General features: G+C 60.4%; 1 protein-coding gene across 1 annotated transcript in view; it reads left to right on the top strand.

Annotated features, from left to right (window-relative positions):
- The window catches only part of HTT (huntingtin), a 100,908-nt gene that overhangs the window by 62,847 nt on the left and 20,687 nt on the right, over positions 1-17,374 (top strand). The window contains exons 30-47 of the mRNA XM_014533453.1: positions 84-307; positions 1,269-1,347; positions 1,450-1,611; positions 2,612-2,667; positions 4,163-4,311; positions 4,702-4,838; positions 6,333-6,449; positions 7,732-7,854; positions 8,049-8,284; positions 9,155-9,297; positions 9,899-10,106; positions 11,907-12,045; positions 13,036-13,215; positions 13,303-13,479; positions 14,005-14,081; positions 15,159-15,297; positions 16,221-16,343; positions 17,285-17,371. Of these exons, the coding sequence (XP_014388939.1) occupies positions 84-307; positions 1,269-1,347; positions 1,450-1,611; positions 2,612-2,667; positions 4,163-4,311; positions 4,702-4,838; positions 6,333-6,449; positions 7,732-7,854; positions 8,049-8,284; positions 9,155-9,297; positions 9,899-10,106; positions 11,907-12,045; positions 13,036-13,215; positions 13,303-13,479; positions 14,005-14,081; positions 15,159-15,297; positions 16,221-16,343; positions 17,285-17,371 (2,556 nt within the window). The remainder of the gene's footprint in view (positions 1-83; positions 308-1,268; positions 1,348-1,449; positions 1,612-2,611; positions 2,668-4,162; positions 4,312-4,701; positions 4,839-6,332; positions 6,450-7,731; positions 7,855-8,048; positions 8,285-9,154; positions 9,298-9,898; positions 10,107-11,906; positions 12,046-13,035; positions 13,216-13,302; positions 13,480-14,004; positions 14,082-15,158; positions 15,298-16,220; positions 16,344-17,284; positions 17,372-17,374) is intronic.

Here is a 17,374-nt window from a genome sequence, read left to right as displayed (position 1 = left end):
CGCCACCGTCTTTGATGGCTTCCTGTGGGCATGGGGCTCGTGCTGTGTGCAGGGCGTGCTGACGGCCTCCTCTCTCTCTCTAGCTGCTCAAGACTCTCTTTGGGACAAACCTGGCCTCCCAGTTTGATGGCTTGTCGTCCAACCCCAGCAAGTGCCAGGGCCGAGCCCAGCGCCTCGGCTCGTCCAGCCTGAGGCCCGGCCTGTACCACTACTGCTTCATGGCTCCCTACACCCACTTCACCCAGGCCCTGGCGGACGCCAGCCTGCGCAACATGGTGCAGGCCGAGCCGGACCACGACGCCTCCGGGTAACCCTGCCGCGGCACTCGGGGCAGGAACGGCCGTGGGGGAAACAGAGGGAGCAAGCAGGGACTGATCTGTGAGAAACAGAGAGAGGAGCCAGCATCCCCGAGGGGCCCGCTCCGTGCAGGGACCTCTGGGAAACGTGCTGCCACGGAGGCGCTGCAGGCCCGGCCCAGCCCGCCTGCCTCAGAGCGCGGGCCAGGGAGGGGCCAGTGGCTGGGCCAGAGGATGCGGCGGGCGGCGCCAACGTCACGGCCGAATCATGGCGAGCCCGTCCTCGTGGGAAGGCCGTGGTGTTTCCCGGTGCGCCCCGCACTCCCTACGTGAGGGCCGTGTGTCGTGCCACTCTTGGGGTCACTTCAGGTGAAGGGGCACCTCGCACGGGCCCAGGGCGGTGCGCAGAGGTGTGTGGGTGGGGAGCCCTGGTGGCCTCTGTGCTTCGTGACTGTGCTGATGTCTTCACCGACACTGATGGCTGTGGTTTTGCGGCCTGCAGCACAGTAGTTAGCTGTCTCTGGAACGACCCAGTCCTGAGCCGGCGTTTGAGTTGCGTGCGCAGGAGCAGGAGAGCACGTTCCCCTATCGTGTCAGAGCACTAGAGTCAGGGCCGAGGGCCGTGCCGTGGTGTGGCCGGCCTCACGTCGGGACGCGCTTGCTGTATGTCCGCGTCTCGGACAGGCTCTGCGAACGCTTTGATAACACGGTGTAAATAACAAGCAAGTGTGTGCGGGGTGTCCCGGTCCTCTCAGCTGTTTCTCACAAAGAGAAGCGTGTAATTGATGTGTTTCAACAAAATTTTTTCCAAGAAAACCAAGTGCTGTCTCCCGACTCCCTTTCCATGGCCGTCACCGTCCTGCCCGCCGCCGGGCCGGGACTCACAGCAGCCTGGCTGTCCTCACTGAAGGAGGAGCCGACGCGGGCGCGCTGAGTCCCGGCCGAGCAGTGAAGGGCGGTCTCCATCGGCAGGTGGTTCGACGTGCTGCAGAAGGTGTCCACCCAGCTGAAGACAAACCTCTCGAGCATCACAAAGACGCGTGCAGACAAGGTACGCGGGGCCACCGGAGAGCGCGTGGGAGAGCGGCCGGGCGCCGTGCGGCCTGGGCCTGGCAGCGGAGGCGCGCTCATGGCGCCCTCTGCCTCATCCTAGAACGCCATTCACAGTCACATCCGGCTGTTCGAGCCTCTGGTCATAAAGGCGCTGAAGCAGTACACGACCACCACGTCCGTGCAGCTGCAGAGGCAGGTCCTGGACTTGCTGGCACAGCTGGTCCAGCTGCGGGTCAACTACTGTCTCCTGGACTCAGACCAGGTGAGTCACTGGGCCTTTCGTCTCCGCACCTGTTCGCGACTTGGTGAGAGTGGCCGCAGGGAGACGCCACCGCCACCTACGGCAAGGAAGGCGCTGTTCCTCCCGCCAGTCTCTGCGTCTCACCAGGACTGGCCGCCGGGCCTGGCGCGCATTGGGGGTCTCCCCGTCTGCTCTGGGCTGTTGGGGTCACCCTGGACCCTCGTCACATTGGCCAGAGGCTCTCCCATAGCCTGTGCAAGGTGGCATGACACGCTGCTTTCTCCTCCCGAAGCCGCCTCTGGCACGTGAACGCTGGGGGCCACCTGAGCATGGACAGGCCTGCTTCTCGGCAGGCGCGCTGAGCCCATCGGCAGCCGGCGCTTCCTGCCTCGGCCCGTACAGCTCTGTCCCGCCACCGGACTTGGTAGCGTTGGGGCTTGGCCACGAGCAACCCCTCATGTTGGTTCCCTGGCTCTCGCCACTCGGTGCCCTGGCTCCGCAGTTCTCAGGGCCACGCAGGCTTCCTGAACGATGGGAAGCGAGCCGCAGACCACTGAGCTCCATTCCAATTTACTGAGCGCCGGCTGTGTGCGGGGGGTCACAGGGCCGGCGGGGAGAACGCAGCGGGCGAGGCAGTCCGTGTTCAGGTTGGGTGAGCAGGTGGTGCTTGGAATGGAGTGGGACCACTGTTGGCTCTCACGCGGGCCTGACGCACTGCGTCTGCTCCTGGGCCATCCTGCACCACCCAGCGCCCCGCGTGGGGCTCCTCGAGCTGGACAAGGAGGCCCTGGTGTGGCGGTACTGCCCGGTGTCCCCCGAGTTCATTATTTGTTCTCCAGAGGTCTCCTCCGTGCTCAGGAAATGTTTACAGGGGCCCTGGAAGGGCCCGAAGCTTTAGTCTGACGCAGTAAATACGTTTGAGTTCTTGTCAATGACAGATTTACACAGATAGTGGGGAGCGAGGGAGCCTGGGGCGCGTTCTCGTTCTCGTTGTTGAAGTGACGCTTCTCTCCTGCTGCAGGTGTTCATCGGGTTCGTGCTGAAGCAGTTCGAGTACATTGAAGTGGGCCAGTTCAGGTAACGGAGTTTTCTGCTTTTACACTCTTGTTCTTGTTACGTAAGTGCATGTAGTTTTAGATTATTAACATGAACATACTTTAAAGGACTGCTAGGCATTTAAAAAAATGTTTTTATTGATCTTTTTTTAGGGAGAGGGGGAGAGAGAGAAACATCAATGATGAGAGAGAATCACAAATCAGCTGCTTCCTGCACTCCCCACTCTGGGGATCAAGCCCGCAACCAGGCCTGTGCCCTGACCAGGAATTGAACCCAAGACTCTTCGGTCATGGGGCAATGCTCAACCAATTGAGCCACAGCAGTCAGGGTGGATGGTTAGGCATTTTTGCTGGGTATTTTTTAATGGAAATCTGACTAATTTGCTATGCATTTTTGTTTCTCTTAAAAATTAATGAGGCCAGGCCGGTGTGGCTCAGTGGTTGAGCGTCGACCTATGGGCCAGGAGGTCACAGTTCGATTCCCGGTCAGGGTACATGCCCAGGTTGTGGGCTCGATCCCCAGTCAGGGGCGTGTAGGCGGCAGCCGATCAGTGATTCTCTCTCATCATTGATGTTTCTATCTCTCCCTCTCCCTTCCTCTCTGAAATTGGTGGAAATATATAAAAAATAAATAAAATTAATGGGTATCTGAAGACTAGCTTAGAAGCTGTTCTGCATCTGTTAATCACAGATGCTGTCAGGTTTCACAGCATCTAATTATGATACTCAGTTGCTAAATGAAATCTGATCTGTTGAACACTAGCTCTTAACCTTAAAGAGCGTTTAGATGTGGTTGGCTTTAGCAGAGGCAGTTACCATGCGCTTATGTCAGCTACAGCTTTGCTTGCTACACAGGAAGGGTTAATGCTTCCCTGTGCAGGTGTGGGAGTATAATTATTGAAAATTAAAATTCTTTCTCTTTTAATCCTCACCTGAGGATATGTTTTTATTGATTTAAGAGAGAGAGACATTGATCGGTTGCTTCCTGTACGTACCACAATGGGGGATCCAACCCACAGCCTGGGTATGTGCCCTGATGGGACTTGAACCCACCACCTTTTGGTGCACGGGATGATGCTGCAGCCAGCGAGCCACCCGCCAGGGCTCCCACTCGCTAGCTTCTGCACTGCTTAATGAGTAGCTGGGGATCTTTGCCGAGGACAGCGTCCTGAGAGGCCCGGGGGCTAGAGACCCCGCTCTCCTCCGAGCCATGTGACGCCTGAGTGTGAGTGGGTTCCTTTTCCTGCTTGGGGCAGTTTCTTGGACTGAAGAGTGAGGAGCTGAGGGACCCGAGGAGCCAGCTCTGCTGGGCGCCCAGGGCTGCCGGTGCTCTCTGCTCAGCCTTGCCGGCCGCGGGCTCTGCACAGACGGGAAGGCGCCGTGAGCGATGGACGGAAGGAGCCCGCTGGGGCTGCCTCTCGGGCGAGCTCTCGCTTCCCGTGGAGGGTTTCGTATTGCTTCATTGATCGTGTATCTCAGTTTTAAGGGAGTGTCTACGTGGATGTTTTTGTTTCTAGGGACTCAGAGGCAATCATTCCAAACATCTTTTTCTTCCTGGTCCTTCTGTCTTACGAGCGCTATCATTCAAAGCAGATCATTGGGATTCCTAAGATCATTCAGCTCTGCGACGGCATCATGGCGAGCGGGAGGAAGGCCGTGACCCACGGTAACAGGACAGCCCTTCGCTGCGGTTCCCTCCTCCTGGCTGCTCCGCAGGCTGGTCCTTGAGCCCAGCCCCCGTGTCCGCACTGCTCTGCTGTGTGGCCCCCGTGTGTGTGTGCATGGGTGCATGTGCACTCGTGTGTTCACACGTGTGTGCTTGTGCACGTGGAGGGGGCACACTCTTTACTCGGAGGAGTTAGAACCTACTTAAGTAAAAATAGAGAAGCAGTAAAACGCTGTGCGGTACAGATAGGGCCTGACGTAAACACGTGTCCTTCGTGCACACGGACAGTCCCGCTGCCGTAGGACCTTGCTGTGCTCCCTGCTGTGGCAGGAGGCATGGGCTTTCCAGACGTGCCGTCCCCGGCTTCTCAGCAGAGCTTCTGTCCCCCAGCCATCCCGGCTCTGCAGCCCATCGTCCACGACCTCTTCGTTTTAAGAGGGACCAATAAAGCTGACGCAGGGAAGGAGCTGGAAACCCAGAAGGAGGTGGTGGTGTCGATGCTCCTGAGACTCATCCAGTACCATCAGGTGAGGGCCCGTGGCCGTCACGTCCTGCGTCGTCCCCGCAGGGGCCGCGGGCCACCGTCTGGTAGAGTGGGTGTGGCTCTGGGCCGGCTGGGGCCCGGCTGGGTGCCCCGGGGGTCTGGGGGGCTGTCTGCAGCAGCCCCGCCCCGTGGGGAGGACCAGAGCACCGAGGGGCCGCGCGGAGCTCGCTCTCTCAGTGGTTCTGGTTCTGTTATCCTTAAAGTTGAGCGAGAACCTCAGGTAGTTGGAGGCAGTGTAAGTGCAGAGTCTGGCTTTCTTAGTGACTCCTCTCTCGCAGCGTGTCCAGCAGCCTGGCCCTTGCTCACTTTGTCCTTCCTTCCAGCTATTTGAATTCAAACCTGTCAAGTCAGGAGCTTTTCTCAGGAGCACTGTCTCTGCTTCCTCGCTGTGGTCAGTCTCGGTCAGACTTAATTAAATGCGTGGTGTTTAGTTAAGTCCCAGAACCACCATAATAGGCACACCTGCTCTGGAGGTGTGAGCCCCCCGCTCTCGGCCAGCACGCTGGGCTGGTGGGCGGCCTGGGACCGGCTGCCCCGTTCTCGGACTGGTTTGTGGGTGAACAGAGGGGCCGCTGGCCTTGGGCAGGGGGGTTGCTGCAGGTGTTCTCGTGCAGTAAGGGTACAGCCACCGGCCTTAAAGGGAGAGGCAGGTGGGACGGGGTGGTCAGGGCTTTGTGCGGGGTGGGCTTACATGGGTGCCTCTTTTTTTTTTAAATAGATTTTACTGATTTTTACAGAGAGGAAGGGAGAGGGATAGAGAGAGAGAAACATCGATCAGCTGCCTCCTGCACACCCCCTACTGGGGATGTGCCCGCAACCAAGGTGCATGCCCTTGACCAGAATCGAACCTGGGATCCTTTAGTTCGAAGGCCGACGCTCTATCCACTGAGCCAAACTGGCTAGGGCAGGCCTCTCTTTTCTAGCAGTTGCATTTAGAGACCCGATGGGCACCCTTCTCAATCTGCTCCGTTCTCATTCTCTGTAAACAGGCAGGGAAAGGTTTCTAGCTTCGCAGGCCCTGTGGCAATTGTTGTGTCTGCTGTTCTGGGCAGGAGCCGCCATCAACACGCTCACCAGGGCCAGGCCCGGAGCTGCCTCTGCGCAGACATGGCCGCTGGCCCTCTGCTCAGGCACAGCCACCGCTGAGAGGCGGTGCCCCGGTGGGAGATGCCTGGGCCCCTGAGGGCGTGAGGCCTGCAGGGTGCTCGGTCGGGCTGTGTTGGGGTTTGCCAGAGGTGGGTGTAAGTGTCGTGTCTGTTTGTGCCGTCTCTTTGGTTATGAAGTCTCGTAGCTTCACAGGAATAATGAGGGCGAGGCGGGCGGGCCCTGGAGGAGCTGCTCCTGGCCCCGTGTCCCAGGGGCAGTTCTTGGCTCATCAGGCCGTCGCTGGGCTCAGGTGGCTTGGCCCTGCTGTCCCCCCGCTGAGCGGGATGGGATGGCGAGTGGGGAGGAGTGACAGCCCGCCCGCCGCCCGCAGGTGCTGGAGATGCTGATCCTGGTCCTGCAGCAGTGCCACAAGGAGAGCGAGGACCGGTGGAAGCGGCTGTCGCGGCAGGTGGCTGACATCCTCCTCCCGATGCTCGCCAAGCAGCAGGTGGGCCGCGCTGGGGGAGGGGGGCGCCGCGCTGGGGGCCGCGCAGGGGGGCCGGCCTCCTTCACGCACGTCCATCTGCCACAGCAGTGTCTGCACGGGTCCCGGGACAGGGGAGCTTCCGTTCCTCTCAGTGAGCTGTTCCCGCTCTTGTCCCTGCTGTACAGTGTGGGACCCAGGGCCCAGGGATGTCGTGTCCCCATTAATCCCTAGAGTGGCCGACATCTTTCTCCTTTTCACTGATGAGGACGTGGGGAAGGGACAGCCAGTGTGGGAAGAAGGGGGAGCAGCCCTGGCTGCTGAGGGGCCAGTCCATGAGCCCCAGGGGCTCAGGCTGCGCTTGGCAGACCAGGAGGAGGTGGAGCCCCTCTGTGTGGGGGGGTTACCCTAAGAAGGGGTACACGTGGGCGGCGGCCCCAGGAGGAGAGGGGTGGGTGCGGAAGGCTGGCCTGCGTGTGCACCGAAGGCAGGAACAGGGTATTGGAGATGCTGGACCCCAGAAATTGCCACTCTAGTGCCCCGAGCAGGCGGCATCGTGCCAGTGGAGGCGGCGGGAGCTCGAGGTCTCGTCCCCTTGCGGGTGAGGTGGCTCAGTGCATACGCTGTCAGCCCTGCACCTGGAAAGGCACCTCTTCCCAGAGAAGTCGTTGGCTGTATAGACGTGGGTCATAGCGACAGGGACTGGCCGCAGTCCGTGCCGGCTGCACCTGAATGCTTTGCATCCACTGAAAACACTAGACTTGAACCCTCTTGCTTTGGGAGTTCGCCGTTGTGTTTTAAGGGGAAAAGCAGGGTATTTATATGATTTACCAGAACAAGTTACTGAACAGCCTCTCTCCGAGGAGCAGTGGAGAAAGCTGAGGACGAGGCGTCTGTGCGGCCATGTGCTGACATTCGTTCCTGATGGGCGCCGTGGGGATGGGGCGCGGGGGAAGCAAAGGAAAACGAGGAGGAGGCGTGTGTGTTGGTCCCACGTAGGAAAACTGTGTCCAGGTGCACGGGGGCGATGATGATGGTGTTGGGGTGCAGTTCCACCTGGTTTTTGTTCTTTTACGTGTTTGAATCTTTTAAAGAAAACGTATATTGTGTGAATAATAGAACTCCGCAGGGAAAGATTTGCGTTGTGGGAAAACGCAGCGGAGCCGTGGCGTTGGGAAGCGCGTTTGCTGGGTGGGCTGTGAGCGTTGGAGCTCCTTCTGTGCCGGTCATGACTCGGGTGGGCGGGTTGTCGGGCGGGGACCGCCCTGAGTGTCAGTGTCCGCCTTTGGTTGTGTGATTGCCACAGATGCACATCGATTCTCACGAAGCCCTCGGCGTGTTAAACACGTTGTTTGAGATCCTGGCCCCGTCCTCCCTGCGGCCCGTGGACATGCTTTTGCGGAGCATGTTCGTCACCCCAGACACCATGGTGAGTGCCTGCCTTCCGGCGCCTCAGGTGCGGTGGTCACTGGGCCGCGCTGGGCTGGGTGGCCTGGGCCTGGCATTGGACACTGTTCCCTGCGGCGGAGCGCAGCCTTCAGAACCCGCGGTGCAGGGGAGTGTGGGTGCTTTTCGGTCATCAGATCGGCCGTCAGGACAGCATGGTTCTCTGTCCTTCCCCAGGCGTCGGTGAGCACTGTCCAGCTCTGGGTCTCGGGGATCCTGGCCATTTTGAGGGTCCTCATCTCCCAGTCCACCGAAGACATCGTCCTCTCCCGCATCCAGGAGCTGGCCTTCTCCCCGCACCTGCTCTCCTGTCCCGTCATCGACAGGCTAAGGGACGGGGACAGGGACTCAGCACCCAATGGACACAGCGGGGGCAGACAGGTGAAGACTTTGCCGGAAGAGACGTTCTCTAGGTAGGCTGCGTACGACCCTTCCAGTCCCTCTCCCTCCGGAGTCACGTGCTGTTTGGCGATCAGAAAGTCGGGACTGGCCCTCGTCTTCCTCAGCTGCCCTGCCGGTGGCCTCGGTTCATGCCTCTCTCCTGGTCAGCGTCTCCTTGCCAGGCGACACCGCGGGGCTCACTGCCGCAGTGGGGAGGCGGCCGCCCTGGGTGCAGGGATCCGGGCGGCGCTGCTGCTGAAGCTCAGAGTCCAGGAGGAGCCACTGGGAGTGGGTCTCACTCTCCTCCCCACCAGGTGCTGGCCCTCCGAACACCGCCCCAGCCGGCGGCCGCCCCTGCGGGGTCCGGGGTACAGAGGGGTCAGATCGCATCAGAGGCTCCGGGGGCAGCGGGCTCGCCTCAGGCACTGCGCACGCTGTGCTGGATGGGGTGTGCCCGCTGTGACCCCACTGAGGCAGAGCGGCTTGGAGGACGTGCCATGGGTGCGATTCTGCCGTGCACCTTCCAGCTGGGGCCCCCATGACATGTCCTTAGCCGCCTCCGTGGCCATCGGTGGGTGCGGGTGTGTGGAGAGGGTCACGTTGAGCAGGCGGCGGAGATGGATGAGTTACGATCCGGTGCCGTGTTGTCAGCCTCCTCACAGCCCAGTGCCACGCTGTCCTCCTGGCAGTCCGCTGAGGGTGGCACGGCCGCTGCCAGCTCCCAGGGAGGAGGGAGATGTGCATAGAGGCAGGGACTCCACCCCAGGGTGGGCTTACACATTCCATCGCTTCCCTCACACTTGCTCTGTAGACTGTCTCCTGTGTGTGGGTTTACACACACGTACAGGAGCCGCCGGGCTCCGTCACGTCCCTCAGTCACGTCCCCCCTCCCTTCTCCGCAGGTTTCTCCTACAGCTGGTGGGCATCCTCTTGGAGGACATTGTCACGAAGCAGCTCAGAGTGGACATGAGCGAGCAGCAGCACACTTTCTACTGCCAGGAGCTGGGCACGCTCCTCATGTGTCTGATCCACATCTTCAAGTCTGGTGGGTGCCTCCCCCTGCCCCCGCCTGCGAGAGTGTGTCCCCTCCCGACCACACCTGGCACAGGCCGTGCTGCCCGCCCCCGCCTGCGAGAGTGTGTCCCGTCCCACCACACGGGGCGCAGGCCCACGGGGGAAGCCAGGTCGGCCGAGAGAGGCATGCTGAGCTGTCTGTCCAAGGGAGGCTAGAATGACATCACTCCGGGGATGGCTCCAGGCACGAGGAGGGTGCTGTGGGGAAACTGGTGGGCTGAGCCCCACAGGGTCTGCCCCTAAGGGTGTGGCCGCCCAGCCCAGCGTCCTGGTGGCCCTGGAGCCCAGCCGGCCCTCAGCCCTCAGCAGCCTGCGGAGTGCCGAGCCAGGGTGGAGCACCATCCACCCTCTCTGCCGCCGTCTGTGGCCCAGTGGCCTCTGTAGTTGCCGCCCCTCGGTTCTCAGCAGGAGCCGTTTGGTTGGCAGGAGTGGGTGCAGGGCCTCCTGCCCTTTGCTGTCTGCAGGGAAGAGCCGTGCACAATCGTTGACATAAAATCTGGCTCCGAAGTGCTGGGCCTCGATGAGGAGCAAAGGGTTTCCCTTAATCTGTGTGGCTTTGGGTTTGCTTCTAGGAATGTTCCGGAGAATCACAGCAGCCGCCTCCAGGCTCTTCACGGCCGACGGCGCGGACGGCAGCTTCTACGGCCTGGAGAGCTTGAACGCGCAGGTGCGCTCCATGGTCCCCACACACCCGGCCCTCGTGCTGCTCTGGTGCCAGATCCTGCTGCTCGTCAGCCACACGGACTACGGCTGGTGGGCCGAGGTGCAGCAGACCCCCAGGTACGCCTGCCCGCCCGCCGCCCCCCTGCCGCGGAGCCGCTGGGGCTGGGGCTTGGCCGGTTGCCACGGGCTTTGTGAGGGTTCTGCGTGCGTCCATCTTTCTGTCGGACACCATTGTAGAGAAACATGTGGTCTGACCCAGGCACTCGGAGCCCGGAGCCCGCGCCGCTGCAGGGGGATGTGTCCGTCCTGCGGGCCATTCCTGCCGCCCGCCTCCCCTGCTAGGTTCTCCGCAAATTGGCTCCAGAGCAGGCATGTGGCAGCGGCCTGCCTCACAGTCAGAGGGGCTCTGCTGCTGCTTCGGCACTGAAGTCATTGCGTAGGGACATTTCAGGACGGTCTGGAAGTGCCTGTAGTTCACTCTGTAAGAAGACTTGCTCAGCACCTGGTCGTGGGTGGCCCTGTTTCACAGGGACGTTCCGGGGTAAGCCTCAATTTCTAGGCGCTCCCTCACTCAGACATTTGATGTGTGCTCACGCGGAGACAAAAGCTTTGGACCCCTCCTCCCCCGCCCCCCCGCGGAGTCCTCGGGGCAGTGTTTCTGGAAGGCTGTGGCCCACAGCGGGGAGCACACGCAGTAGGAGTCTGCGGGCGGCTCTGTGCTCGGTGGGAGACGAGCCGTGTGCATCACAGGGCCCACTTGGCCACATGAGCGGGCGTTGAACATCGCTCTGTGCTCCGTGGACACGCAAAGGAGTGGGGGCAGCTCTGCGACCCTGCGGTCATGCGCATTTGCTCCTGTGGCTTCTGGAACTTTCACAGCCTTAGCTTTTGTACCTTTTTGAGTTAATTTCAGCATCACTTGTTAAAAGCACGTCCTTTCTCTGTTGAGTTACCTTGGGCTCTTCTCAGACGTCAGCTGAGTGCGTGCCTGGGCTCCTTTCCAGACTCCACGTCCGCCTGTCCCCGGCAGCACTAGCACCGGGAGGCCTGCTCTTCCTCCTCAGACGGCCTTGGCTCTCTTACTGCCTTTGTGTTCCCACGTCCGTGCTTTAGAGTCCGGTTCTCAGCTGGCCGCACAGGCCCGCTGGGTTTGGACTGGGACCGCAGTGACTCTGTAGGTGAATTTGGGGGACTTGTCTTCTTAATGATACTGAGTCGTTTGGTCTTTGAACGTGGCCCACCCATTTGTTTGGGTCTTTAATTGTCACGACATCTTGTGTTTTTAGTAAATAAGTATTACATATACCTTACAGATTTGTTCCCAAGAATTTTATGTTTTGTGATGCAATTTTAAGTGGTCTTTCCTTTCCCATAGCGTGTGGTAGCCCGTAGCCACGCAGGTGGCTTTGTGTGTCGGCCTCATAGGCAGAGACCTTGCTAAGCTCGCACGGAAGTCCCAGTGGCCTTTCTGTGGTTCCTAAGGGGCGGTTTCCTGTGACACGCGCCCGTCTTCTCTGGTTTTAAAGAGGTTTCTGCACAGCAGAGGCTCTGTGGGCACCTCGAGGGTGTAGCGTCGCTTGGCCCTGGGATGAAAGTAGGGACCTGAGGTCTTCTGGCCATTGACACCCCGTGCAGGCCCAGCCGGGGCTCCAGCAGCCAGCGAGCTGGAAAGCAGTGAGCTGGCAGGCGGCTCGCAGGATTGACCTTGCCGTCAGCATTGTCGTTCTCTGCCTCTTCGGTTTCCCGTCTGTGCTTCACTGTCGCTCAGAGGGGCCACCAGGAGCCCATCTCACACAGGCACCCGCGTGGCGGCTTGAAGTCCTGCTTCAGAACCAGGACCAGGCCTCCCCACCGCAGTGTTTGACAGTGAGCTCGCTGCCACCGGAAACTTGTCAGTGCATCTGTCGCTCCTTCTAGACGACGCAGTCTGTCCAGCACGAAGTCACTGAGTCCCCAGATGTCTGGAGAGGAGGACTCCGAGCTGGCATCCAAACTTGGGATGTGCAACAGAGAAATTGTCCGGCGAGGCGCGCTCATCCTCTTCTGTGATTACGTGGTAAGTGTGGACGCGCGAGGGGGGTGGGGCTGGAGAACATGGCTTCACGCTTCACAATGTATACACATCAAAATCATTATAGTACACCTGAAACTAACACTGTACATCACTGATCCTATATAATAAAAGCCTAACATGCTAAGTGTCCGGTCGTCTGTTCAACCAATCAAAGTGTAATATGCTAATGATATGCTAAGGCTGCTCAACTGCTCACTATGACGGGCACTGACCACCAGGGGGCCGACACTCTGCAGGAGCTGCCCTCTGGTGGTCAGTGTGCTCCCACAGGGGGAGCTCCGCTCAACCACAAGCCTCCCCAGCAGCGCTAAGGCTGTCCTACTGTGGCTCCCAGACTGGGAAAGGGCGCAGGCCAGGCTGTGGGGACCCCTCCCTCACCCTCCCAAGGGCACGAATGTCGTTCACCAACATTCTAGTAATATATAACGCAGATGTATTCCAAATTGATATTTCTCATTTCCTTATAAACCTTAAGTGAAATGCCTCCCTTTCTAGTTGACATGTGGGGTCCATTCATAGTTTGGATTCAGGAATTCTATCGAAACTGTGACAGTTATAGGGAGTCCTCTTCCCACTGACCTTACGAAAGTGGAGAGAGAGTCACTGGGAAGACCTTTGGCCGGCCAGACGGGAGCTTGGGGAGCGGTGGGCGTGGATGGCGTCCGGCTTCGGGCAGGCACTGTGAGGGCAGCGCTCACCACCTGCCGCTGACGCCCCACCTGGGCTGTGCTCTCCTCCCGCCATTGGCTGCCCCTTGGAGCCCCGGGTCTCCCTGGAGCGGTCTCGCCGCAGTGTGTGGTTGGGGGGCAGGCTCTGTAAGGCGACCCCTCCCTGCCCGTCACTGGTGGGCAGGCGTGGTTGTGCTGGGTGAGGACTGCGGTCTGGCCTTGGCTCCCCCGCTCCGCTGGCCTGCCGGTGGCTCTGGTCCGCTCTCCCGGAGACTGAGGGCGGGGCTCTGACGTCCCTCCGCAGTGTCAGAACCTGCACGATTCCGAGCACCTGACCTGGCTCGTCGTGAACCACATCCAGGACCTGATCAGCCTGTCGCACGAGCCGCCCGTGCAGGACTTCATCAGCGCCGTGCACCGCAACTCCGCCGCCAGCGGCCTCTTCCTCCAGGCCATCCAGTCCCGCTGCGAGAACCTCTCGGCCGTAAGTCCCGCCGGCTGTGGGCAGTCCCCGCTGCCGTGCTGCGGTCGGGTGACATTTTTATGCCGATTTCCCTCTCTCCCCCGCCAGCCCACCACTCTGAGGAAAACCCTGCAGTGCCTGGAAGGCATCCACCTGAGCCAGTCGGGTGCCGTGCTGACGCTGTACGTGGACAAGCTGCTGTGTACCCCGTTCCGCGTGCTGGCTCGCATGGTCGACACCCTTGCGTGTCGCCGGGTAGAAATGCTTTTGGCTGCAAATTTACAGGTACTGAGCCACAGGCACTGGTTTCCATTGGAAACCCAGCAGGCAGGCCAAACAGTCGGCGGTGTTTTCTCCGCAGGCACGCTCTCCACATGGCCTGAGAGGAGCCGTGGGCGAGCGGTTGTCCCCGTGTGTCTGACATGGGTACATGGGTGCTTCTTGTACCTCCTCCGAGGCCAGTGATGGCGAACCTTTTGAGCTCGGTGTGTCAGCATTTTGAAAAACCCTAACTTAACTCTGGTGCCGTGTCACATATAGAAATTTTTTGATATTTGCAACCATAGTAAAACAAAGACTTATATTTTTGATATTTATTTTATATATTTAAATGCCATTTAACAAAGAAAAATCAACCAAAAAAATGAGTTCGCGTGTCACCTCTGACACGCGTGTGCAGCGTGTCCTCTGTGAGTGTGCGGGCACGGGCTCAGCGTGTCCTCTGTGTGAGTGTGAGGGCACGGGCTCAGCGTGTCCTCTGTGAGCACGGGCTGGCTCAGCGGGCGCCACCTGATGCGTTCCTCTCTCTAGAGCAGCGTGGCCCAGCTGCCCGTGGAAGAACTGAACAGGGTCCAGGAACACCTTCAGAGCCGCGGGCTCGCGCACAGGTAGGGCCAGCGCCGGTGTCGCTGCCTGTGGGATAAGGGCTCAGACTCGTGAGGGGTAGACTCGCAGGACGGACGAGAGCTGTGCTTCCAGGTGGCTGTGCAGGGCTTGTGGGGGCCACCTGCCTCAGACACAGGCCTCGCCGTGCAGGATCGGGAAGGCGGCAGGACGCCTCTGCCGCTCTGCGGGGGGAGGCGCTCACGTAGGGCCCGCTCCCCTCGACTGTGGGGCAGCCGTGCTCCCAGTGGAGGGACTGCGTTCCCAGCCGTATCTCACAGGCTCACAGCACCTCATCGGACGGCTGGGAGCGCTTCCCCTCGGACAGGCCTGGCCCAGGCCTGGCTGCGCCTCCATCCATTTCACTTCTTGTAGCTGTTCCCCTCCCAGCTGGTTTGCTGAGTCGCAGAGCCTTTACAGAAGCAGGGCGTCTCTTTAGGAGGTGTCGCTGTGGCTGCCAAGCAATGGGGAGCAGCTTTGACCTTTCTCCTCCCAGGTCGGCGGGTGGTGGGCCGAGAGAGAGACAGAGAGAGAGAGCCGTTACTCACTGTGGCTCGGTGGTGAGAGCGGCTTGGTGGAGGCGTCTTGCGTGGAGGAGGGCGTGGCTGGTGGGCACCCGGTCTGGGCGGACCCCTCAGGCGCGGGGCCGGGACGAGTGTGACTGCCTGTCACTCTCACAGCGATGGTGGGTCCAGCTGCTGTCACTGTGACCCTGGAGTCACTGCTCAGCCCAGCTGAGGAAGCGAGACGGTGTCTCCCCAGATGAGCCGACCCCCCGAAGGCACCGCGTGGCGGGATGGGTCTGTGGGGCGTGTGCACCGGGTCTGAACAGGCGCCCGTCGCAGCGCTGAGCGGTGGGCAGTAGCTGTCAGGCCACGTGTGCCTGTCGCCGTGTGTGGGTGTGAGTGTGACGGCAGAAATACTGACGGGGCGTGGCTGTGGTCCTGGAGAGGACACAGGCCTGACTGGGCTCCACGGCTTGTCGAGGGCGGGTCAGGATCGGGCACGGGCATGCGGCTTGAAGAAGCTCTGCTGCTTCCTCCGGTGACGCTGGGCTCTGACCCACGTGTGGTTGGTTCCAGGCACCAAAGGCTCTACTCCCTGCTGGACAGGCTCCGCCTCGCCACCGCACCGGGGTCCCGGGGCCCCTGTCCTCCGGCCACGTCCCACCCGCTGGATGGGGAGGGGTCCCTGGCGCTGGAGACTGTGAGCCCAGACAAGGTGAGTGCCCAGCACGTGTGTGTGACACGTGGCCCAGTCGGGGCGCTGAGCGTGCAGCACTGGTTCGGGTTGGAGGGCATCATGGCACTTGGCACGGCTCCCAGCAGCTCCCGGCCTGCTCTGCTCCTGCCAGCCCCGCACAGGGTCCCATCACGGCCCCGCGGCCGAGGTCCGGCCCCGGTCAGCAGGGGTGGGTGAGAAAGGAAGCGCTGACTCGGATTCTCCTGGTGGGGCGTCAGGGGCGTCGATGGGAGAGCAGGTGTTGGGTGGTCACAGCCGCACGCCTACACAGGCCTTCAGCTCAGGCCCACTTGGCCGGCCTCCCTCTCCTTAGGCTGCTGGCCCCCTGCCTATGGAGCCACCACCCCCAGGGCCCTGTCCCCTTCCTCACCGCTCCACTCCTCACACCTCGAGACCAACCTGGGGGCCTTGGTGCTCTGCTTCCCTGGGGAGTTCAGTTTAAGTGTGAACTGGATTTCCAAACCCGGCAGCCCGGGCATCACAGGGCAGCGATCGCTGTGCTCAGGTGCGATGGCTGAGCGTGTCTGCTGAGCTGGCCCGGGGGCGGGGGGGCAGAGCTGCCACCCCAGTGGGAGATGACGGGTACGAGGCCAGATGGTGAGGCTGAGGCACGGGGCCTGCGACCCTCAGTGCTGGCACCGAGTTGGAAGGACAGCGGCCGTTCGCCAGGTGAGGGGGAGGGAACGGTGTCTGGACAGTGAAGCAGGTTCAGAGCAAGCCTTCAGGGCAGCCTCTGTGGTTGGGAGCCGCCTGCACGGCCAGCCAGGGGTCCTTGTTACAGAACCGTGTCCACAGTCCGCGGCCACTGCCCTCTGGTCTGGGCAGGGGTAAGAGCCCATTGCCAGCAGAGCGGAAGCCCCAAAGCTCTGCCCCCTGCAGGCGTGACCGCCCTGTCTCCCCAGGACTGGTACGTGCGCCTGGTCAAGTCCCAGTGCTGGACGAGGTCTGACTCGGCGCTGCTGGAGGGGGCGGAGCTGGTGAATCGGCTCCCACCAGGTGACATGAGCACGTTCCTGAGGCACCCGGTACGTCGGAATCCCGCCCCTGTTGCTTAATCCCCTCCGGTCCTCGGGCAGCCGCCAGGCGGTGTGCTCTCACGCCTGCCCGGTAGCCAGGGCCTCGGGTCCAGGCACTCGGGACAGTGTTCCTTCCCGCCCCGGTGGCAGGGCCTGGGTGGGCGGCAGAGGCTGACCGTGCGAGCGAGGGGGTCCCCAAAGACCAAGTCTCCGGCTCTTTGTAATGCGGCTGCATTGGGACAAGCGGGAGCCCGGCCCCGGCAGCTGGCTGCCGCCACTTTCAGACCCATCAGTGGAAGCTGACTGCTCACCGTCCTGTTTGCTTAAGGACCCATTTATGAATTTTTCAAGTTAGGTCATTGGACTTTTACAGCTTTTAAAGGTTGTGGCTATAAGAGGTTTAGTCCGGGTCACTATGATGACATAGGGTTTTCTGAATATTAACTAAAGGTTGACATTCTACCTGAAAATTGGCCAAAGAAACCCTTACATGACTTTTAAAGATTGGCAAAATAATACCAATAATTGCAACGCCATATGAAATGCTTTTTTTCCAACCAAAATGGTGGCATTTATATGGGACTTTGATTTATTTCAGCTGTTTTTGAGCATAACCCACCTTTTTCCAACTCTGGGAGCGTGAAGGGCTTCGCTGGGTCCTGGGTGGCAGTCAGCTCAATGTGTGTCACTGTCAGTGAAGGTTTTGTCATCTACACTGTGATTTCATAATCAAATGAAAATACTCCTTTAAACTTAAACCACCCCAAAGAGACCAGAACTGTAGTCACCGAGCATGTGTAAGGGTTGTTCGTTTATTTATAACAGATGCAGGATATGCTTAGGGTTTTACGGTTGCTAACCTGTGTACCTCGGGCACGTAGCATTACCCTCTTCCTGCTGTCTCCTGGCCTGATTAACGCTGTCATTGAACCTTCGATGCCCTGACGCAGGAGTTCAACATCAGCCTGTTAGCCCCGTGCCTGGGTGTGGGCGCGCGGGAAGTTTCCGGAGGCCAGAAGAGCGCCCTCTTTGAAGCAGCG

This window comes from Myotis brandtii, unplaced genomic scaffold (genome assembly GCF_000412655.1).
Source record: "Myotis brandtii unplaced genomic scaffold, ASM41265v1 scaffold986, whole genome shotgun sequence".
Classification (NCBI taxonomy): domain Eukaryota; kingdom Metazoa; phylum Chordata; class Mammalia; order Chiroptera; family Vespertilionidae; genus Myotis; species Myotis brandtii.
The sequence above is the reverse complement of the archived record's forward strand: the minus strand, read 5'-3'. Positions and strand labels throughout refer to the sequence as shown.